The 25,356-nt window shown below is 28.9% G+C and overlaps 1 protein-coding gene across 1 annotated transcript in view; it reads left to right on the top strand.

Moving 5' to 3' along the window:
* The window catches only part of LOC148079035 (tripartite motif-containing protein 16-like), a 34,957-nt gene extending 10,968 nt beyond the window's left edge, over positions 1–23,989 (top strand). Inside the window, exons 2-3 of the mRNA XM_087790477.1 lie at positions 21,349–21,440; positions 21,521–23,989. Of these exons, the coding sequence (XP_087646603.1) occupies positions 21,602–23,206 (1,605 nt within the window). The 5' untranslated portion in view covers positions 21,349–21,440; positions 21,521–21,601 and the 3' untranslated portion in view covers positions 23,207–23,989. The remainder of the gene's footprint in view (positions 1–21,348; positions 21,441–21,520) is intronic.
* The last annotated feature ends 1,367 nt before the right edge of the window (positions 23,990–25,356 follow it).

Below are 25,356 nucleotides of genomic sequence, written 5' to 3'. Positions count from 1 at the left end.
AGACGAGTGTTTGTTTACGTTTGTTTAACATTTAGACGAGTGTTTGTTTACGTTTGTTTAATATTTAGACGAGTGTTTGTTTACGTTTGTTTAATATTTAGACGAGTGTTTGTTTACGTTTGTTTAATATTTAGACGAGTGTTTGTTTACGTTTGTTTAATATTTAGACGAGTGTTTGTTTACGTTTGTTTAATATTTAGACGAGTGTTTGTTTACGTTTGTTTAATATTTAGACGAGTGTTTGTTTACGTTTGTTTAATATTTAGACGAGTGTTTGTTTACGTTTGTTTAATATTTAGACGAGTGTTTGTTTACGTTTGTTTAATATTTAGACTAATGTTTGTTTACGTTTGTTTAATATTTAGACGAGTGTTTGTTTACGTTTGTTTAATATTTAGACGAGTGTTTGTTTACGTTTGTTTAATATTTAGACTAATGTTTGTTTACGTTTGTTTCATATTTAGACGAGTGTTTGTTTACGTTTGTTTAATATTTAGACTAATGTTTGTTTACGTTTGTTTAATATTTAGACGAGTGTTTGTTTACGTTTGTTTAATATTTAGACTAATGTTTGTTTACGTTTGTTTAATATTTAGACGAGTGTTTGTTTACGTTTGTTTAATATTTAGACGAGTGTTTGTTTACGTTTGTTTAATATTTAGACGATTGTTTGTTTACGTTTGTTTAATATTTAGACGAGTGTTTGTTTACGTTTGTTTCATATTTAGACGATTGTTTGTTTACGTTTGTTTAATATTTAGACGAGTGTTTGTTTACGTTTGTTTAATATTTAGACGAGTGTTTGTTTACGTTTGTTTAATATTTAGACGAGTGTTTGTTTACGTTTGTTTAATATTTAGACGAGTGTTTGTTTACGTTTGTTTAATATTTAGACGAGTGTTTGTTTACGTTTGTTTCATATTTAGACGATTGTTTGTTTACGTTTGTTTAATATTTAGACGAGTGTTTGTTTACGTTTGTTTCATATTTAGACGAGTGTTTGTTTACGTTTGTTTAATATTTAGACGAGTGTTTGTTTACGTTTGTTTAATATTTAGACGAGTGTTTGTTTACGTTTGTTTAATATTTAGACGAGTGTTTGTTTACGTTTGTTTGATATTTAGACGAGTGTTTGTTTACGTTTGTTTCATATTTAGACGATTGTTTGTTTACGTTTGTTTAATATTTAGACGAGTGTTTGTTTACGTTTGTTTCATATTTAGACGATTGTTTGTTTACGTTTGTTTAATATTTAGACGAGTGTTTGTTTACGTTTGTTTCATATTTAGACGAGTGTTTGTTTACGTTTGTTTAATATTTAGACGAGTGTTTGTTTACGTTTGTTTAATATTTAGACGAGTGTTTGTTTACGTTTGTTTAATATTTAGACGAGTGTTTGTTTACGTTTGTTTAATATTTAGACGAGTGTTTGTTTACGTTTGTTTAATATTTAGACGAGTGTTTGTTTACGTTTGTTTAATATTTAGACCAGTGTTTGTTTACGTTTGTTTAATATTTAGACGAGTGTTTGTTTACGTTTGTTTAATATTTAGACGAGTGTTTGTTTACGTTTGTTTAATATTTAGACGAGTGTTTGTTTACGTTTGTTTAATATTTAGACGAGTGTTTGTTTACGTTTGTTTAATATTTAGACTAGTGTTTGTTTACGTTTGTTTAATATTTAGACGAGTGTTTGTTTACGTTTGTTTAATATTTAGACGAGTGTTTGTTTACGTTTGTTTAATATTTAGACGAGTGTTTGTTTACGTTTGTTTCATATTTAGACGAGTGTTTGTTTACGTTTGTTTCATATTTAGACGAGTGTTTGTTTACGTTTGTTTCATATTTAGACGAGTGTTTGTTTACGTTTGTTTAATATTTAGACGAGTGTTTGTTTACGTTTGTTTCATATTTAGACGAGTGTTTGTTTACGTTTGTTTCATATTTAGACGAGTGTTTGTTTACGTTTGTTTCATATTTAGACGAGTGTTTGTTTACGTTTGTTTCATATTTAGACGAGTGTTTGTTTACGTTTGTTTAATATTTAGACGAGTGTTTGTTTACGTTTGTTTAATATTTAGACGAGTGTTTGTTTACGTTTGTTTCATATTTAGACGAGTGTTTGTTTACGTTTGTTTCATATTTAGACGATTGTTTGTTTACGTTTGTTTAATATTTAGACGAGTGTTTGTTTACGTTTGTTTAATATTTAGACGAGTGTTTGTTTACGTTTGTTTAATATTTAGACGATTGTTTGTTTACGTTTGTTTAATATTTAGACGAGTGTTTGTTTACGTTTGTTTAATATTTAGACGAGTGTTTGTTTACGTTTGTTTAATATTTAGACGATTGTTTGTTTACGTTTGTTTAATATTTAGACGAGTGTTTGTTTACGTTTGTTTCATATTTAGACGAGTGTTTGTTTACGTTTGTTTCATATTTAGACGAGTGTTTGTTTACGTTTGTTTAATATTTAGACAAGTGTTTTTATTTACGTTTGTTTAATATTTAGACTAATGTTTGTTTACGTTTGTTTCATATTTAGACGAGTGTTTGTTTACGTTTGTTTAATATTTAGACGAGTGTTTGTTTACGTTTGTTTCATATTTAGACGAGTGTTTGTTTACGTTTGTTTAATATTTAGACGAGTGTTTGTTTACGTTTGTTTAATATTTAGACGAGTGTTTGTTTACGTTTGTTTCATATTTAGACGAGTGTTTGTTTACGTTTGTTTAATATTTAGACTAATGTTTGTTTACGTTTGTTTCATATTTAGACGAGTGTTTGTTTACGTTTGTTTAATATTTAGACGAGTGTTTGTTTACGTTTGTTTAATATTTAGACGAGTGTTTGTTTACGTTTGTTTCATATTTAGACGAGTGTTTGTTTACGTTTGTTTAATATTTAGACGAGTGTTTGTTTACGTTTGTTTCATATTTAGACGAGTGATGGTTTATTGTGTTTACGTTTGTTTAATATTTAGACGAGTGTTTGTTTACGTTTGTTTAATATTTAGACTAATGTTTGTTTACGTTTGTTTCATATTTAGACGAGTGTTTGTTTACGTTTGTTTAATATTTAGACGAGTGTTTGTTTAATATTTAGACAAGTGTTTGTTTACGTTTGTTTAATATTTAGACGAGTGTTTGTTTACGTTTGTTTAATATTTAGACGAGTGTTTGTTTAATATTTAGACGAGTGTTTGTTTACGTTTGTTTAATATTTAGACGAGTGTTTGTTTACGTTTGTTTAATATTTAGACGAGTGTTTGTTTACGTTTGTTTAATATTTAGACGAGTGTTTGTTTAATATTTAGACGAGTGTTTGTTTAATATTTAGACGAGTGTTTGTTTACGTTTGTTTAATATTTAGACGAGTGTTTGTTTAATATTTAGACGAGTGTTTGTTTACGTTTGTTTCATATTTAGACGAGTGTTTGTTTAATATTTAGATGAGTGTTTGTTTACGTTTGTTTCATATTTAGACGAGTGTTTGTTTAATATTTAGACTAATGTTTGTTTACGTTTGTTTAATATTTAGACTAATGTTTGTTTACGTTTGTTTAATATTTAGACGAGTGTTTGTTTACGTTTGTTTCATATTTAGACTAGTGTTTGTTTACGTTTGTTTCATATTTAGACGAGTGTTTGTTTACGTTTGTTTAATATTTAGACGAGTGTTTGTTTACGTTTGTTTAATATTTAGACGAGTGTTTGTTTACGTTTGTTTAATATTTAGACGAGTGTTTGTTTACGTTTGTTTAATATTTAGACGATTGTTTGTTTACGTTTGTTTAATATTTAGACGATTGTTTGTTTACGTTTGTTTAATATTTAGACGAGTGTTTGTTTAATATTTAGACGAGTGTTTGTTTAATATTTAGACGAGTGTTTGTTTACGTTTGTTTAATATTTAGACGAGTGTTTGTTTACGTTTGTTTAATATTTAGACGATTGTTTGTTTACGTTTGTTTAATATTTAGACGAGTGTTTGTTTACGTTTGTTTAATATTTAGACGAGTGTTTGTTTACGTTTGTTTCATATTTAGACGAGTGTTTGTTTACGTTTGTTTAATATTTAGACGAGTGTTTGTTTACGTTTGTTTCATATTTAGACGAGTGTTTGTTTACGTTTGTTTAATATTTAGACGAGTGTTTGTTTACGTTTGTTTAATATTTAGACGAGTGTTTGTTTACGTTTGTTTAATATTTAGACGAGTGTTTGTTTACGTTTGTTTAATATTTAGACGAGTGTTTGTTTAATATTTAGACGAGTGTTTGTTTACGTTTGTTTAATATTTAGACGAGTGTTTGTTTACGTTTGTTTAATATTTAGACGAGTGTTTGTTTACGTTTGTTTAATATTTAGACGAGTGTTTGTTTAATATTTAGACGAGTGTTTGTTTACGTTTGTTTCATATTTAGACGAGTGTTTGTTTACGTTTGTTTCATATTTAGATGAGTGTTTGTTTACGTTTGTTTCATATTTAGACGAGTGTTTGTTTAATATTTAGACTAATGTTTGTTTACGTTTGTTTAATATTTAGACTAATGTTTGTTTACGTTTGTTTAATAGTTAGACGAGTGTTTGTTTACGTTTGTTTAATATTTAGACGAGTGTTTGTTTACGTTTGTTTCATATTTAGACTAGTGTTTGTTTACGTTTGTTTCATATTTAGACGAGTGTTTGTTTACGTTTGTTTAATATTTAGACGAGTGTTTGTTTACGTTTGTTTAATATTTAGACGATTGTTTGTTTACGTTTGTTTAATATTTAGACGAGTGTTTGTTTACGTTTGTTTAATATTCAGACAAATTTTTGTTTACGTTTGTTTAATATTTAGACGATTGTTTGTTTACGTTTGTTTAATATTTAGACGAGTATTTGTTTACGTTTGTTTAATATTTAGACGAGTGTTTGTTTAACATTTAGACGAGTGTTTGTTTAATATTTAGACGAGTGTTTGTTTACGTTTGTTTCATATTTAGACGAGTGTTTGTTTACGTTTGTTTAATATTTAGACGAGTGTTTGTTTACGTTTGTTTAATATTTAGACGAGTGTTTGTTTACGTTTGTTTAATATTTAGACGATTGTTTGTTTACGTTTGTTTCATATTTAGACGAGTGTTTGTTTACGTTTGTTTAATATTTAGACGAGTGTTTGTTTACGTTTGTTTAATATTTAGACGAGTGTTTGTTTACGTTTGTTTAATATTTAGACGAGTGTTTGTTTACGTTTGTTTAATATTTAGACGAGTGTTTGTTTAATATTTAGACGAGTGTTTGTTTACGTTTGTTTCATATTTAGACGAGTGTTTGTTTAATATTTAGATGAGTGTTTGTTTACGTTTGTTTCATATTTAGACTAGTGTTTGTTTACGTTTGTTTCATATTTAGACGAGTGTTTGTTTACGTTTGTTTAATATTTAGACGAGTGTTTGTTTACGTTTGTTTAATATTTAGACGATTGTTTGTTTACGTTTGTTTAATATTTAGACGAGTGTTTGTTTACGTTTGTTTAATATTCAGACAAATTTTTGTTTACGTTTGTTTAATATTTAGACGAGTGTTTGTTTACGTTTGTTTAATATTTAGACGAGTATTTGTTTAATATTTAGACGAGTGTTTGTTTACGTTTGTTTAATATTTAGACGAGTGTTTGTTTACGTTTGTTTCATATTTAGACGAGTGTTTGTTTACGTTTGTTTAATATTTAGACGAGTGTTTGTTTACGTTTGTTTAATATTTAGACGAGTATTTGTTTAATATTTAGACGAGTGTTTGTTTACGTTTGTTTAATATTTAGACGAGTGTTTGTTTACGTTTGTTTAATATTTAGACGAGTATTTGTTTAATATTTAGACGAGTGTTTGTTTACGTTTGTTTAATATTTAGACGAGTGTTTGTTTACGTTTGTTTCATATTTAGACGAGTGTTTGTTTACGTTTGTTTCATATTTAGACGAGTGTTTGTTTACGTTTGTTTAATATTTAGACGAGTGTTTGTTTACGTTTGTTTAATATTTAGACGATTGTTTGTTTACGTTTGTTTAATATTTAGACGATTGTTTGTTTACGTTTGTTTAATATTTAGACGAGTGTTTGTTTACGTTTGTTTCATATTTAGACGATTGTTTGTTTACGTTTGTTTAATATTTAGACGAGTGTTTGTTTACGTTTGTTTCATATTTAGACGAGTGTTTGTTTACGTTTGTTTCATATTTAGACGAGTGTTTGTTTACGTTTGTTTAATATTTAGACGAGTGTTTGTTTACGTTTGTTTAATATTTAGACGAGTGTTTGTTTACGTTTGTTTAATATTCAGACAAATTTTTGTTTACGTTTGTTTAATATTTAGACGAGTGTTTGTTTACGTTTGTTTAATATTTAGACGAGTGTTTGTTTACGTTTGTTTAATATTTAGACGAGTATTTGTTTAATATTTAGACGAGTGTTTGTTTACGTTTGTTTAATATTTAGACGAGTGTTTGTTTACGTTTGTTTCATATTTAGACGAGTGTTTGTTTACGTTTGTTTCATATTTAGACGAGTGTTTGTTTACGTTTGTTTCATATTTAGACGAGTGTTTGTTTACGTTTGTTTAATATTTAGACGAGTGTTTGTTTACGTTTGTTTCATATTTAGACGAGTGTTTGTTTACGTTTGTTTCATATTTAGACGAGTGTTTGTTTACGTTTGTTTCATATTTAGACGAGTGTTTGTTTAATATTTAGACGAGTGTTTGTTTACGTTTGTTTAATATTTAGACGAGTGTTTGTTTACGTTTGTTTAATATTTAGACGAGTGTTTGTTTACGTTTGTTTAATATTTAGACGAGTGTTTGTTTACGTTTGTTTAATATTTAGACGAGTGTTTGTTTACATTTGTTTAATATTTGGACGAGTGTTTGTTTACGTTTGTTTAATATTCAGACAAATTTTTGTTTACGTTTGTTTAATATTTAGACGAGTGTTTGTTTACGTTTGTTTAATATTTAGACGAGTATTTGTTTAATATTTAGACGAGTGTTTGTTTACGTTTGTTTAATATTTAGACGAGTGTTTGTTTACGTTTGTTTCATATTTAGACGAGTGTTTGTTTACGTTTGTTTAATATTTAGACGAGTGTTTGTTTACGTTTGTTTAATATTTAGACGAGTATTTGTTTAATATTTAGACGAGTGTTTGTTTACGTTTGTTTAATATTTAGACGAGTGTTTGTTTACGTTTGTTTCATATTTAGACGAGTGTTTGTTTACGTTTGTTTAATATTTAGACGAGTGTTTGTTTACGTTTGTTTAATATTTAGACGATTGTTTGTTTACGTTTGTTTAATATTTAGACGAGTGTTTGTTTACGTTTGTTTAATATTCAGACAAATTTTTGTTTACGTTTGTTTAATATTTAGACGAGTGTTTGTTTACGTTTGTTTAATATTTAGACGAGTATTTGTTTAATATTTAGACGAGTGTTTGTTTACGTTTGTTTAATATTTAGACGAGTGTTTGTTTACGTTTGTTTAATATTTAGACGAGTGTTTGTTTACGTTTGTTTAATATTTAGACGAGTGTTTGTTTACGTTTGTTTAATATTTAGACGAGTGTTTGTTTACGTTTGTTTCATATTTAGACGAGTGTTTGTTTACGTTTGTTTCATATTTAGACGAGTGTTTGTTTACGTTTGTTTAATATTTAGACGAGTGTTTGTTTACGTTTGTTTCATATTTAGACGAGTGTTTGTTTACGTTTGTTTCATATTTAGACGAGTGTTTGTTTACGTTTGTTTCATATTTAGACGAGTGTTTGTTTAATATTTAGACGAGTGTTTGTTTAATATTTAGACGAGTGTTTGTTTACGTTTGTTTCATATTTAGACTAATGTTTGTTTACGTTTGTTTAATATTTAGACGAGTGTTTGTTTACGTTTGTTTAATATTTAGACGAGTGTTTGTTTACGTTTGTTTAATATTTAGACGAGTGTTTGTTTACGTTTGTTTAATATTTAGACGAGTGTTTGTTTACGTTTGTTTAATATTTAGACGATTGTTTGTTTACGTTTGTTTAATATTTAGACGAGTGTTTGTTTACGTTTGTTTAATATTTAGACGAGTGTTTGTTTACGTTTGTTTAATATTTAGACGATTGTTTGTTTACGTTTGTTTAATATTTAGACGAGTGTTTGTTTACGTTTGTTTAATATTTAGACGAGTGTTTGTTTACGTTTGTTTAATATTTAGACGAGTGTTTGTTTACGTTTGTTTAATATTTAGACGATTGTTTGTTTACGTTTGTTTAATATTTAGACGAGTGTTTGTTTACGTTTGTTTAATATTTAGACGAGTGTTTGTTTACGTTTGTTTAATATTTAGACGATTGTTTGTTTACGTTTGTTTAATATTTAGACGAGTGTTTGTTTACGTTTGTTTCATATTTAGACGATTGTTTGTTTACGTTTGTTTAATATTTAGACGAGTGTTTGTTTACGTTTGTTTCATATTTAGACGAGTGTTTGTTTACGTTTGTTTAATATTTAGACGAGTGTTTGTTTACGTTTGTTTAATATTTAGACGAGTGTTTGTTTACGTTTGTTTAATATTTAGACGATTGTTTGTTTACGTTTGTTTAATATTTAGACGAGTGTTTGTTTACGTTTGTTTAATATTTAGACGAGTGTTTGTTTACGTTTGTTTAATATTTAGACGATTGTTTGTATACGTTTGTTTAATATTTAGACGAGTGTTTGTTTACGTTTGTTTCATATTTAGACGATTGTTTGTTTACGTTTGTTTAATATTTAGACGAGTGTTTGTTTACGTTTGTTTCATATTTAGACGAGTGTTTGTTTACGTTTGTTTAATATTTAGACGAGTGTTTGTTTACGTTTGTTTAATATTTAGACGAGTGTTTGTTTACGTTTGTTTAATATTTAGACGAGTGTTTGTTTACGTTTGTTTAATATTTAGACGAGTGTTTGTTTACGTTTGTTTAATATTTAGACGAGTGTTTGTTTACGTTTGTTTAATATTTAGACGAGTGTTTGTTTACGTTTGTTTCATATTTAGACGAGTGTTTGTTTACGTTTGTTTAATATTTAGACGAGTGTTTGTTTACGTTTGTTTAATATTTAGACGAGTGTTTGTTTACGTTTGTTTAATATTTAGACGATTGTTTGTTTACGTTTGTTTAATATTTAGACGAGTGTTTGTTTACGTTTGTTTCATATTTAGACGAGTGTTTGTTTACGTTTGTTTAATATTTAGACGATTGTTTGTTTACGTTTGTTTAATATTTAGACGAGTGTTTGTTTACGTTTGTTTAATATTTAGACGATTGTTTGTATACGTTTGTTTAATATTTAGACGAGTGTTTGTTTACGTTTCTTTCATATTTAGACGATTGTTTGTTTACGTTTGTTTAATATTTAGACGAGTGTTTGTTTACGTTTGTTTCATATTTAGACGAGTGTTTGTTTACGTTTGTTTAATATTTAGACGAGTGTTTGTTTACGTTTGTTTAATATTTAGACGAGTGTTTGTTTACGTTTGTTTAATATTTAGACGAGTGTTTGTTTACGTTTGTTTCATATTTAGACGAGTGTTTGTTTACGTTTGTTTAATATTTAGACGAGTGTTTGTTTACGTTTGTTTAATATTTAGACCAGTGTTTGTTTACGTTTGTTTAATATTTAGACGAGTGTTTGTTTACGTTTGTTTAATATTTAGACGAGTGTTTGTTTACGTTTGTTTAATATTTAGACGAGTGTTTGTTTACGTTTGTTTAATATTTAGACGAGTGTTTGTTTACGTTTGTTTAATATTTAGACTAGTGTTTGTTTACGTTTGTTTAATATTTAGACGAGTGTTTGTTTACGTTTGTTTAATATTTAGACGAGTGTTTGTTTACGTTTGTTTAATATTTAGACGAGTGTTTGTTTACGTTTGTTTAATATTTAGACGAGTGTTTGTTTACGTTTGTTTCATATTTAGACGAGTGTTTGTTTACGTTTGTTTCATATTTAGACGAGTGTTTGTTTACGTTTGTTTAATATTTAGACGATTGTTTGTTTACGTTTGTTTCATATTTAGACGAGTGTTTGTTTACGTTTGTTTCATATTTAGACGAGTGTTTGTTTACGTTTGTTTAATATTTAGACGAGTGTTTGTTTACGTTTGTTTAATATTTAGACGAGTGTTTGTTTACGTTTGTTTCATATTTAGACGAGTGTTTGTTTACGTTTGTTTCATATTTAGACGAGTGTTTGTTTACGTTTGTTTAATATTAAGACGAGTGTTTGTTTACGTTTGTTTCATATTTAGACGAGTGTTTGTTTACGTTTGTTTAATATTTAGACGAGTGTTTGTTTACGTTTGTTTAATATTTAGACGAGTGTTTGTTTACGTTTGTTTCATATTTAGACGAGTGTTTGTTTACGTTTGTTTCATATTTAGACGAGTGTTTGTTTACGTTTGTTTCATATTTAGACGAGTGTTTGTTTACGTTTGTTTAATATTTAGACGAGTGTTTGTTTACGTTTGTTTCATATTTAGACGAGTGTTTGTTTACGTTTGTTTAATATTTAGACGAGTGTTTGTTTACGTTTGTTTCATATTTAGACGAGTGTTTGTTTACGTTTGTTTAATATTTAGACGAGTGTTTGTTTACGTTTGTTTAATATTTAGACGAGTGTTTGTTTACGTTTGTTTAATATTTAGACGAGTGTTTGTTTACGTTTGTTTAATATTTAGACTAATGTTTGTTTACGTTTGTTTAATATTTAGACGAGTGTTTGTTTAATATTTAGACGAGTGTTTGTTTACGTTTGTTTAATATTTAGACGAGTGTTTGTTTACGTTTGTTTAATATTTAGACGAGTGTTTGTTTAATATTTAGACGAGTGTTTGTTTACGTTTGTTTAATATTTAGACGAGTGTTTGTTTAATATTTAGACGAGTGTTTGTTTACGTTTGTTTAATATTTAGACGAGTGTTTGTTTACGTTTGTTTAATATTTAGACGAGTGTTTGTTTACGTTTGTTTAATATTTAGACGAGTGTTTGTTTACGTTTGTTTCATATTTAGACGAGTGTTTGTTTACGTTTGTTTAATATTTAGACGAGTGTTTGTTTACGTTTGTTTAATATTTAGACGAGTGTTTGTTTACGTTTGTTTAATATTTAGACGAGTGTTTGTTTACGTTTGTTTAATATTTAGACTAATGTTTGTTTACGTTTGTTTAATATTTAGACGAGTGTTTGTTTAATATTTAGACGAGTGTTTGTTTACGTTTGTTTAATATTTAGACGAGTGTTTGTTTACGTTTGTTTAATATTTAGACGAGTGTTTGTTTAATATTTAGACGAGTGTTTGTTTACGTTTGTTTAATATTTAGACGAGTGTTTGTTTAATATTTAGACGAGTGTTTGTTTACGTTTGTTTAATATTTAGACGAGTGTTTGTTTACGTTTGTTTAATATTTAGACGAGTGTTTGTTTACGTTTGTTTAATATTTAGACTAATGTTTGTTTACGTTTGTTTAATATTTAGACGAGTGTTTGTTTACGTTTGTTTAATATTTAGACGAGTGTTTGTTTACGTTTGTTTAATATTTAGACTAATGTTTGTTTACGTTTGTTTCATATTTAGACGAGTGTTTGTTTACGTTTGTTTAATATTTAGACGAGTGTTTGTTTACGTTTGTTTAATATTTAGACGAGTGTTTGTTTACGTTTGTTTAATATTTAGACGAGTGTTTGTTTACGTTTGTTTAATATTTAGACGAGTGTTTGTTTACGTTTGTTTAATATTCAGACAAATTTTTGTTTACGTTTGTTTAATATTTAGACGAGTGTTTGTTTACGTTTGTTTAATATTTAGACGAGTATTTGTTTAATATTTAGACGAGTGTTTGTTTACGTTTGTTTAATATTTAGACGAGTGTTTGTTTACGTTTGTTTCATATTTAGACGAGTGTTTGTTTACGTTTGTTTAATATTTAGACGAGTGTTTGTTTACGTTTGTTTAATATTTAGACGAGTATTTGTTTAATATTTAGACGAGTGTTTGTTTACGTTTGTTTAATATTTAGACGAGTGTTTGTTTACGTTTGTTTAATATTTAGACGAGTATTTGTTTAATATTTAGACGAGTGTTTGTTTACGTTTGTTTAATATTTAGACGAGTGTTTGTTTACGTTTGTTTCATATTTAGACGAGTGTTTGTTTACGTTTGTTTCATATTTAGACGAGTGTTTGTTTACGTTTGTTTAATATTTAGACGAGTGTTTGTTTACGTTTGTTTAATATTTAGACGATTGTTTGTTTACGTTTGTTTAATATTTAGACGAGTGTTTGTTTACGTTTGTTTAATATTCAGACAAATTTTTGTTTACGTTTGTTTAATATTTAGACGAGTGTTTGTTTACGTTTGTTTAATATTTAGACGAGTGTTTGTTTACGTTTGTTTAATATTTAGACGAGTATTTGTTTAATATTTAGACGAGTGTTTGTTTACGTTTGTTTAATATTTAGACGAGTGTTTGTTTACGTTTGTTTCATATTTAGACGAGTGTTTGTTTACGTTTGTTTCATATTTAGACGAGTGTTTGTTTACGTTTGTTTCATATTTAGACGAGTGTTTGTTTACGTTTGTTTAATATTTAGACGAGTGTTTGTTTACGTTTGTTTCATATTTAGACGAGTGTTTGTTTACGTTTGTTTCATATTTAGACGAGTGTTTGTTTACGTTTGTTTCATATTTAGACGAGTGTTTGTTTAATATTTAGACGAGTGTTTGTTTACGTTTGTTTAATATTTAGACGAGTGTTTGTTTACGTTTGTTTAATATTTAGACGAGTGTTTGTTTACGTTTGTTTAATATTTAGACGAGTGTTTGTTTACGTTTGTTTAATATTTAGACGAGTGTTTGTTTACATTTGTTTAATATTTGGACGAGTGTTTGTTTACGTTTGTTTAATATTCAGACAAATTTTTGTTTACGTTTGTTTAATATTTAGACGAGTGTTTGTTTACGTTTGTTTAATATTTAGACGAGTATTTGTTTAATATTTAGACGAGTGTTTGTTTACGTTTGTTTAATATTTAGACGAGTGTTTGTTTACGTTTGTTTCATATTTAGACGAGTGTTTGTTTACGTTTGTTTAATATTTAGACGAGTGTTTGTTTACGTTTGTTTAATATTTAGACGATTGTTTGTTTACGTTTGTTTAATATTTAGACGAGTGTTTGTTTACGTTTGTTTAATATTCAGACAAATTTTTGTTTACGTTTGTTTAATATTTAGACGAGTGTTTGTTTACGTTTGTTTAATATTTAGACGAGTATTTGTTTAATATTTAGACGAGTGTTTGTTTACGTTTGTTTAATATTTAGACGAGTGTTTGTTTACGTTTGTTTAATATTTAGACGAGTGTTTGTTTACGTTTGTTTAATATTTAGACGAGTGTTTGTTTACGTTTGTTTAATATTTAGACGAGTGTTTGTTTACGTTTGTTTCATATTTAGACGAGTGTTTGTTTACGTTTGTTTCATATTTAGACGAGTGTTTGTTTACGTTTGTTTAATATTTAGACGAGTGTTTGTTTACGTTTGTTTCATATTTAGACGAGTGTTTGTTTACGTTTGTTTCATATTTAGACGAGTGTTTGTTTACGTTTGTTTCATATTTAGACGAGTGTTTGTTTAATATTTAGACGAGTGTTTGTTTAATATTTAGACGAGTGTTTGTTTACGTTTGTTTCATATTTAGACTAATGTTTGTTTACGTTTGTTTAATATTTAGACGAGTGTTTGTTTACGTTTGTTTAATATTTAGACGAGTGTTTGTTTACGTTTGTTTAATATTTAGACGAGTGTTTGTTTACGTTTGTTTAATATTTAGACGAGTGTTTGTTTACGTTTGTTTAATATTTAGACGATTGTTTGTTTACGTTTGTTTAATATTTAGACGAGTGTTTGTTTACGTTTGTTTAATATTTAGACGAGTGTTTGTTTACGTTTGTTTAATATTTAGACGATTGTTTGTTTACGTTTGTTTAATATTTAGACGAGTGTTTGTTTACGTTTGTTTAATATTTAGACGAGTGTTTGTTTACGTTTGTTTAATATTTAGACGAGTGTTTGTTTACGTTTGTTTAATATTTAGACGATTGTTTGTTTACGTTTGTTTAATATTTAGACGAGTGTTTGTTTACGTTTGTTTAATATTTAGACGAGTGTTTGTTTACGTTTGTTTAATATTTAGACGATTGTTTGTTTACGTTTGTTTAATATTTAGACGAGTGTTTGTTTACGTTTGTTTCATATTTAGACGATTGTTTGTTTACGTTTGTTTAATATTTAGACGAGTGTTTGTTTACGTTTGTTTCATATTTAGACGAGTGTTTGTTTACGTTTGTTTAATATTTAGACGAGTGTTTGTTTACGTTTGTTTAATATTTAGACGAGTGTTTGTTTACGTTTGTTTAATATTTAGACGATTGTTTGTTTACGTTTGTTTAATATTTAGACGAGTGTTTGTTTACGTTTGTTTAATATTTAGACGAGTGTTTGTTTACGTTTGTTTAATATTTAGACGATTGTTTGTATACGTTTGTTTAATATTTAGACGAGTGTTTGTTTACGTTTGTTTCATATTTAGACGATTGTTTGTTTACGTTTGTTTAATATTTAGACGAGTGTTTGTTTACGTTTGTTTCATATTTAGACGAGTGTTTGTTTACGTTTGTTTAATATTTAGACGAGTGTTTGTTTACGTTTGTTTAATATTTAGACGAGTGTTTGTTTACGTTTGTTTAATATTTAGACGAGTGTTTGTTTACGTTTGTTTAATATTTAGACGAGTGTTTGTTTACGTTTGTTTAATATTTAGACGAGTGTTTGTTTACGTTTGTTTAATATTTAGACGAGTGTTTGTTTACGTTTGTTTCATATTTAGACGAGTGTTTGTTTACGTTTGTTTAATATTTAGACGAGTGTTTGTTTACGTTTGTTTAATATTTAGACGAGTGTTTGTTTACGTTTGTTTAATATTTAGACGATTGTTTGTTTACGTTTGTTTAATATTTAGACGAGTGTTTGTTTACGTTTGTTTCATATTTAGACGAGTGTTTGTTTACGTTTGTTTAATATTTAGACGATTGTTTGTTTACGTTTGTTTAATATTTAGACGAGTGTTTGTTTACGTTTGTTTAATATTTAGACGATTGTTTGTATACGTTTGTTTAATATTTAGACGAGTGTTTGTTTACGTTTCTTTCATATTTAGACGATTGTTTGTTTACGTTTGTTTAATATTTAGACGAGTGTTTGTTTACGTTTGTTTCATATTTAGACGAGTGTTTGTTTACGTTTGTTTAATATTTAGACGAGTGTTTGTTTACGTTTGTTTAATATTTAGACGAGTGTTTGTTTACGTTTGTTTAATATTTAGACGAGTGTTTGTTTACGTTTGTTTCATATTTAGACGAGTGTTTGTTTACGTTTGTTTAATATTTAGACGAGTGTTTGTTTACGTTTGTTTAATATTTAGACGAGTGTTTGTTTACGTTTGTTTAATATTTAGACTAGTGTTTGTTTACGTTTGTTTAATATTTAGACGAGTGTTTGTTTACGTTTGTTTAATATTTAGACGAGTGTTTGTTTACGTTTGTTTAATATTTAGACGAGTGTTTGTTTACGTTTGTTTAATATTTAGACGAGTGTTTGTTTACGTTTGTTTCATATTTAGACGAGTGTTTGTTTACGTTTGTTTCATATTTAGACGAGTGTTTGTTTACGTTTGTTTAATATTTAGACGATTGTTTGTTTACGTTTGTTTCATATTTAGACGAGTGTTTGTTTACGTTTGTTTCATATTTAGACGAGTGTTTGTTTACGTTTGTTTAATATTTAGACGAGTGTTTGTTTACGTTTGTTTAATATTTAGACGAGTGTTTGTTTACGTTTGTTTCATATTTAGACGAGTGTTTGTTTACGTTTGTTTCATATTTAGACGAGTGTTTGTTTACGTTTGTTTAATATTTAGACGAGTGTTTGTTTACGTTTGTTTCATATTTAGACGAGTGTTTGTTTACGTTTGTTTAATATTTAGACGAGTGTTTGTTTACGTTTGTTTAATATTTAGACGAGTGTTTGTTTACGTTTGTTTCATATTTAGACGAGTGTTTGTTTACGTTTGTTTCATATTTAGACGAGTGTTTGTTTACGTTTGTTTCATATTTAGACGAGTGTTTGTTTACGTTTGTTTAATATTTAGACGAGTGTTTGTTTACGTTTGTTTCATATTTAGACGAGTGTTTGTTTACGTTTGTTTAATATTTAGACGAGTGTTTGTTTACGTTTGTTTCATATTTAGACGAGTGTTTGTTTACGTTTGTTTAATATTTAGACGAGTGTTTGTTTACGTTTGTTTCATATTTAGACGAGTGTTTGTTTACGTTTGTTTAATATTTAGACGAGTGTTTGTTTACGTTTGTTTAATATTTAGACGATTGTTTGTTTACGTTTGTTTAATATTTAGACGAGTGTTTGTTTACGTTTGTTTCATATTTAGACGATTGTTTGTTTACGTTTGTTTAATATTTAGACGAGTGTTTGTTTACGTTTGTTTCATATTTAGACGAGTGTTTGTTTAATATTTAGACGAGTGTTTGTTTAATATTTAGACGAGTGTTTGTTTACGTTTGTTTAATATTTAGACGAGTGTTTGTTTACGTTTGTTTAATATTTAGACGAGTGTTTGTTTACGTTTGTTTAATATTTAGACTAATGTTTGTTTACGTTTGTTTAATATTTAGACGAGTGTTTGTTTACGTTTGTTTAATATTTAGACGAGTGTTTGTTTACGTTTGTTTAATATTTAGACTAATGTTTGTTTACGTTTGTTTCATATTTAGACGAGTGTTTGTTTACGTTTGTTTAATATTTAGACTAATGTTTGTTTACGTTTGTTTAATATTTAGACGAGTGTTTGTTTACGTTTGTTTAATATTTAGACGAGTGTTTGTTTACGTTTGTTTAATATTTAGACGAGTGTTTGTTTACGTTTGTTTAATATTTAGACGAGTGTTTGTTTACGTTTGTTTAATATTTAGACGAGTGTTTGTTTACGTTTGTTTAATATTTAGACTAATGTTTGTTTACGTTTGTTTCATATTTAGACGAGTGTTTGTTTACGTTTGTTTCATATTTAGACGAGTGTTTGTTTACGTTTGTTTCATATTTAGACGAGTGTTTGTTTACGTTTGTTTCATATTTAGACGAGTGTTTGTTTACGTTTGTTTCATATTTAGACGAGTGTTTGTTTACGTTTGTTTAATATTTAGACGAGTGTTTGTTTACGTTTGTTTCATATTTAGACGAGTGTTTGTTTACGTTTGTTTAATATTTAGACGAGTGTTTGTTTACGTTTGTTTAATATTTAGACGAGTGTTTGTTTACGTTTGTTTAATATTTAGACGAGTGTTTGTTTACGTTTGTTTCATATTTAGACGAGTGTTTGTTTACGTTTGTTTCATATTTAGACGAGTGTTTGTTTACGTTTGTTTAATATTTAGACTAATGTTTGTTTACGTTTGTTTCATATTTAGACGAGTGTTTGTTTACGTTTGTTTAATATTTAGACTAATGTTTGTTTACGTTTGTTTAATATTTAGACGAGTGTTTGTTTACGTTTGTTTAATATTTAGACTAATGTTTGTTTACGTTTGTTTAATATTTAGACGAGTGTTTGTTTACGTTTGTTTAATATTTAGACGAGTGTTTGTTTACGTTTGTTTAATATTTAGACGATTGTTTGTTTACGTTTGTTTAATATTTAGACGAGTGTTTGTTTACGTTTGTTTCATATTTAGACGATTGTTTGTTTACGTTTGTTTAATATTTAGACGAGTGTTTGTTTACGTTTGTTTCATATTTAGACGAGTGTTTGTTTACGTTTGTTTAATATTTAGACGAGTGTTTGTTTACGTTTGTTTAATATTTAGACGAGTGTTTGTTTACGTTTGTTTAATATTTAGACGAGTGTTTGTTTACGTTTGTTTAATATTTAGACGAGTGTTTGTTTACGTTTGTTTAATATTTAGACGAGTGTTTGTTTACGTTTGTTTAATATTTAGACGAGTGTTTGTTTACGTTTGTTTAATATTTAGACGAGTGTTTGTTTACGTTTGTTTAATATTTAGACGAGTGTTTGTTTACGTTTGTTTAATATTTAGACGAGTGTTTGTTTACGTTTGTTTAATATTTAGACGAGTGTTTGTTTACGTTTGTTTAATATTTAGACCAGTGTTTGTTTACGTTTGTTTAATATTTAGACCAGTGTTTGTTTACGTTTGTTTAATATTTAGACGAGTGTTTGTTTACGTTTGTTTAATATTTAGACGAGTGTTTGTTTACGTTTGTTTAATATTTAGACTAGTGTTTGTTTACGTTTGTTTAATATTTAGACGAGTGTTTGTTTACGTTTGTTTAATATTTAGACGAGTGTTTGTTTACGTTTGTTTAATATTTAGACGAGTGTTTGTTTACGTTTGTTTAATATTTAGACGAGTGTTTGTTTACGTTTGTTTCATATTTAGACGAGTGTTTGTTTACGTTTGTTTCATATTTAGACGAGTGTTTGTTTACGTTTGTTTAATATTTAGACGAGTGTTTGTTTACGTTTGTTTCATATTTAGACGAGTGTTTGTTTACGTTTGTTTCATATTTAGACGAGTGTTTGTTTACGTTTGTTTCATATTTAGACGAGTGTTTGTTTACGTTTGTTTCATATTTAGACGAGTGTTTGTTTACGTTTGTTTCATATTTAGACGAGTGTTTGTTTACGTTTGTTTCATATTTAGACGAGTGTTTGTTTACGTTTGTTTAATATTTAGACGAGTGTTTGTTTACGTTTGTTTAATATTTAGACCAGTGTTTGTTTACGTTTGTTTAATATTTAGACCAGTGTTTGTTTACGTTTGTTTCATATTTAGACGAGTGTTTGTTTACGTTTGTTTCATATTTAGACGAGTGTTTGTTTACGTTTGTTTCATATTTAGACGAGTGTTTGTTTACGTTTGTTTCATATTTAGACGAGTGTTTGTTTACGTTTGTTTAATATTTAGACGAGTGTTTGTTTACGTTTGTTTCATATTTAGACGAGTGTTTGTTTACGTTTGTTTAATATTTAGACGAGTGTTTGTTTACGTTTGTTTCATATTTAGACGAGTGTTTGTTTACGTTTGTTTAATATTTAGACGAGTGTTTGTTTACGTTTGTTTAATATTTAGACGAGTGTTTGTTTACGTTTGTTTAATATTTAGACGAGTGTTTGTTTACGTTTGTTTAATATTTAGACGAGTGTTTGTTTACGTTTGTTTAATATTTAGACGAGTGTTTGTTTACGTTTGTTTAATATTTAGACGAGTGTTTGTTTACGTTTGTTTAATATTTAGACGAGTGTTTGTTTACGTTTGTTTAATATTTAGACGAGTGTTTGTTTACGTTTGTTTCATATTTAGACGAGTGTTTGTTTACGTTTGTTTAATATTTAGACGAGTGTTTGTTTACGTTTGTTTAATATTTAGACAAGTGTTTGTTTACGTTTGTTTAATATTTAGACGAGTGTTTGTTTACGTTTGTTTAATATTTAGACGAGTGTTTGTTTACGTTTGTTTAATATTTAGACGAGTGTTTGTTTACGTTTGTTTAATATTTAGACGAGTGTTTGTTTACGTTTGTTTAATATTTAGACGAGTGTTTGTTTACGTTTGTTTAATATTTAGACGAGTGTTTGTTTACGTTTGTTTAATATTTAGACGAGTGTTTGTTTACGTTTGTTTAATATTTAGACGAGTGTTTGTTTACGTTTGTTTAATATTTAGACCAGTGTTTGTTTACGTTTGTTTAATATTTAGACCAGTGTTTGTTTACGTTTGTTTAATATTTAGACGAGTGTTTGTTTACGTTTGTTTAATATTTAGACGAGTGTTTGTTTACGTTTGTTTAATATTTAGACTAGTGTTTGTTTACGTTTGTTTAATATTTAGACGAGTGTTTGTTTACGTTTGTTTAATATTTAGACGAGTGTTTGTTTACGTTTGTTTAATATTTAGACGAGTGTTTGTTTACGTTTGTTTAATATTTAGACGAGTGTTTGTTTACGTTTGTTTCATATTTAGACGAGTGTTTGTTTACGTTTGTTTCATATTTAGACGAGTGTTTGTTTACGTTTGTTTAATATTTAGACGAGTGTTTGTTTACGTTTGTTTCATATTTAGACGAGTGTTTGTTTACGTTTGTTTCATATTTAGACGAGTGTTTGTTTACGTTTGTTTCATATTTAGACGAGTGTTTGTTTACGTTTGTTTCATATTTAGACGAGTGTTTGTTTACGTTTGTTTCATATTTAGACGAGTGTTTGTTTACGTTTGTTTCATATTTAGACGAGTGTTTGTTTACGTTTGTTTAATATTTAGACGAGTGTTTGTTTACGTTTGTTTAATATTTAGACCAGTGTTTGTTTACGTTTGTGTAATATTTAGACCAGTGTTTGTTTACGTTTGTTTCATATTTAGACGAGTGTTTGTTTACGTTTGTTTCATATTTAGACGAGTGTTTGTTTACGTTTGTTTCATATTTAGACGAGTGTTTGTTTACGTTTGTTTCATATTTAGACGAGTGTTTGTTTACGTTTGTTTAATATTTAGACGAGTGTTTGTTTACGTTTGTTTCATATTTAGACGAGTGTTTGTTTACGTTTGTTTAATATTTAGACGAGTGTTTGTTTACGTTTGTTTCATATTTAGACGAGTGTTTGTTTACGTTTGTTTAATATTTAGACGAGTGTTTGTTTACGTTTGTTTAATATTTAGACGAGTGTTTGTTTACGTTTGTTTAATATTTAGACGAGTGTTTGTTTACGTTTGTTTAATATTTAGACGAGTGTTTGTTTACGTTTGTTTAATATTTAGACGAGTGTTTGTTTACGTTTGTTTAATATTTAGACGAGTGTTTGTTTACGTTTGTTTCATATTTAGACGAGTGTTTGTTTACGTTTGTTTAATATTTAGACGAGTGTTTGTTTACGTTTGTTTAATATTTAGACGAGTGTTTGTTTACGTTCGCTTCGGTGCATTAAGTCGAAGATATTTCCAAATGTATCTTTATTTCAACATCCATGTTTGTCTCTGACGTGTTTCTGATGTTTAACGTCGTCTCTCGTCCCTCGCAGTCTCATCATTTATCATGAATCTAAAATAGCATCAATAATTTTAAGTCCTAGTTTGCAAATACAGTATTAAAACGTGACTTTAACACGGAAAACTAACTTCTCATCCTTCTTTTTTTTTCAGATTGATGTCATTCGAAAAGAAAGAAACCAAATCATTCATTAACTAAAGGTTGACAAATGTAGAAAGTTTCGATCAGTCCTATTTCTCCTCAGGTGAGACACATGGTAAATATTAATACTTCAGTTACTCCTCACAGTAGATGATATTAGGATCTGTTCATGTGGATCAACAGGTTGGAGCAGATCGTGGCAGAGACTTGTGACTGAGACTATAAAAGAGTTCACCTGTGAAGGAGTGTTTCAGTCGCAGAGACATGGAGACTAGAGTTGATCTGAGATCTTGTTGCATCTGTCTGGATCTACTGAAGGATCCAGTCACTCTTCACTGTGGACACAACTACTGTAAGACCTGTGTTGAAGGTCACTGGCAGGAGAAGAACATCTACGAGTGTCCTCAGTGCAGACGGAGCTTCAGCGAGAGACCTGTCCTCCAGAAGAACACTGTGTTAGCAGAGTTAGTGGAGGAGCTGAAGAAGACTGGAGCAGCTGAGGACCTCTGCTCTGCTGGACCTGAAGATGTGACCTGTGACGTCTGCACTGGGAGGAAGATGAAAGCCCTCAAGTCCTGTCTGGTGTGTCTGGTCTCCTACTGTCAGGAACATCTTCAGCCTCATCGAGAAGCTCCGGCCTACAGGAGACACAAGCTGGTCCAGCCGTCCAAGCAGCTCCAGGAGATGATCTGCTCTGAACACGAGGAGGAGAAGAAGATGTTCTGTCGTTCTGATCAGCAGCTCATCTGTCATCTCTGTGCTGTGGACCAACACAAAGATCATGACATCGTCTCGACCACAGCAGAGAGGAGGGAGAGAGACAAAGACCTGGATCAGAGTCAAGGAAGGATCCAGCAGAAGATCCAGAAGAGAGAGAAGGAAGTGAAGCTGCTCCAGCAGGAGCAGAAGAACATCAGAGTCTCTGCTGAGGAAGCAGTGAAGGACAGTCAGGAGACCCTCGTCCAGATGATCCAGATGATCCAGAGAAGAATGCCTGACGTGGAGCAGAAGATCAGATCTCTGCAGGAGACTGAAGACGCTCGAGTCCAAGGACTTCAGGAGCAGCTGGAGCAGGAGATCTCTGAGCTGAAGAAGAAAGAGGCTGAGCTGCAGCAGCTGTCACTCACCGACAGTCACACCATCTTCCTGCAGAACTGGACCTCACTCTCAGAGGTCAGTGAAGACACGACCTCCTCCACGACCCTTGAGCAAACTCACCGTCGCTTCCAGGAAGTAACAGCAGCCGTGTCAGCCTGCAGAGACCAAGTCCAGGACCTTCTGAGAGACATGTGGACCGACATCTCAATGATGTTCCATCCAGAGACCAGAGAGCAGTTCCTCACACACTCACAGGACATCACTCTGGATCCAAACACTGCAGACTCATGTTTGATGTTGTCTGAAGGAAACAAGAAAGTGACAAACATGTGGAAACATCAGCCTCGTCCTGATCATCCAGACAGATTCAATTATTATTTTCAGGTCTTGAGTCAAGAGTCTCTGACTGGACGTTGTTACTGGGAGGTGAAGAGAACAGAAGGATATGTTAACGTATCAGTTTCATACAAGAACATCAGCAGATCAGGAAAAGAAAGTTATTTTGGATATAATGACAAATCTTGGAGTTTATATTGTCACGACTCTGGTTGTTCATTTAAACACAACAAGATCGAAACTAAAGTCTCCAGTGTCAGACCCTCCACAGTGGGGGTGAACCTGGATCACTCTGCAGGTCTTCTGTCCTTCTACAGCGTCTCTGAGACCATGACTCTCCTCCACAGAGTCCAGACCAGCTTCACTCAACCTCTTCATGCTGGAGTCAGGGTTAATTATTTTTCATCCTCGTGTGAGTTTGTGAAGCTGAAGTAGACGACAGTGAGATTGTGAGTCTCCAGGAGTGACATCATCACATGAAGCTTCAATGTTTGGATGAACGTCTCTGAGAACGTTTGTCGTTTGTGCCGCAGTGAAGACACAGTGACGTCATGTGACTGGATTAGAACCTCTGTGATTGGATTGTTCCTGATGATGACGAGTCTTCTTTAAATCTTCTTTAATAAACACCTTCATGATCCGGTGATGATGGCAGCAGTCGTTACTCAAGTACTCCACAGTACTACAAATATATCCTGGTTACTACAGTATCTCATTGGATGTTATGGTTGCCTCTGTATCGTGATACGTATCATCAGATTCTTGACAATACACACACTTACACAGCCAGTCGTCCACGAGGAGTCAGAAAGAAGAAGAATTGATGTACATTTGGTTTGGATTCAATATTACAGTCTGAAAGGAATTTGATTTTGTGAAAAAAAGATTTTCTCCAAAGAAGTAAAGATGAAAATGAGTTCAACACAAACTATATCTTGTATCAGAGAAACCAGATCCTTGGATTCAGTGTTATGTTGAGTTATGCTGTATTTTAAAAATGTACATATAGAAACATTGATTTTTATTCACTCAAATCTCCTCTTAAAACACACTTTTATTCTCTTTTAACACAGCATGAGACTCTGAGCTGTTTTTAGTGCTTTTGACTTGTTTTATTTTTGTGTTTTAACTGCTTTCTTAGTACTTTCATGTCATTGTTCAACACTTTGTATCGACTGTTGTTTTTAAAGTGTTTTATCAATAAACTTGATTGATTGATTATTTGTTCTTATTGAAATGTTGATCTAAATCAATGAATTATCTTTTTGAATCATTTATTCTAAATATAATAATATATAGATTATATATATATTTACACATTGAGTTCAATATTTTAATTCCAATAATTCAAAAACACATTTTCTAAATGCAATATTCTTTGGTTTATTCAATATAACATCGACATCTTTATATTTACTTTCTTACACCTTCGTTCTAAGATCACAATCAAAACTACTTTTATTGTTGTAAACACAACCGTGGATATTATGTGGTGACAACACAAAAGTACATGTTAATAATGAATAAATTAATACAAATAACACAAAAGTACATGTTAATAATGAATAAATTAATACAAATAACACAAAAGTACATGTTAATAATGAATAGATTAATACAAATAACACAAAATTACATGTTAATAATGAATAAATTAATACAAATAACACAAAATTACATGTTATTAATGAATAAATTAATACAAATAACACGAAATTACATGTTAATAATGAATAAATTAATACAAATAACACAAAATTACATGTTAATAATGAATAAATTAACACAAACAACACAAAATTACATGTTAATAATGAATAAATTAATACAAATAACACAAAAGTACATGTTAATAATGAATAAATTAATACAAATAACACAAAATTACATGTTAATAATGAATAAATTAATACAAATAACACAAAATTAGTGCAACAGTCCAGACTTTCCATTTTGCACATTTTCTGCACTTTATACATAATTACATTTTTATTTATGTTTAATGTTGTTTTTTTTTACTGTTGGTGGAACAATTCACTAGCAATTGAAATAATAATAATTCTGGTTCTGATGTATAAACATGTTTTTGTATAGAATCTTAATTAAGAAGATCAATATATTAGATTATTTTGTCCTTTATATATACTGTGTTTATACAAAATGTACCTTTCAATGTAAAAGATATTTAATTCAAATCTTAAAAAAGCTTCATTTCAAGAATAAAATTCAAAGTGTCAACATTTGAAACATGAAAGCGTTCAATATTCTGACACTGATTGACTTCCGTCCTCAAGTTTGAACTAATGTTTCTTATTCTCTCTGTGAACGATCAACACACTGTGGTGTGTTCAGAGGATGATGTTGTGAACTTAACAATATGTTCTGTTACTATGAATCACAAACAGAAAACTATGAATAACAAATACAAAAAATAATAATAATTGGAATGAAATAAAAACAGATTTTTCTTTTTTTAAATGAGACATTGCCATAAAATGTCATACAAATAAATAATGAATGAGTGATATTAGTTCCATTAAAATGTGTATTATTCATATAGAATATTAAAAATTGTTTTTTGTTTT

The sequence above is a fragment of the Callionymus lyra genome, chromosome 5 (assembly GCF_982586985.1).
Source record: "Callionymus lyra chromosome 5, fCalLyr1.hap1.1, whole genome shotgun sequence".
Taxonomy (NCBI): Eukaryota; Metazoa; Chordata; class Actinopteri; order Syngnathiformes; family Callionymidae; genus Callionymus; species Callionymus lyra.
The sequence above is the reverse complement of the archived record's forward strand: the minus strand, read 5'-3'. Positions and strand labels throughout refer to the sequence as shown.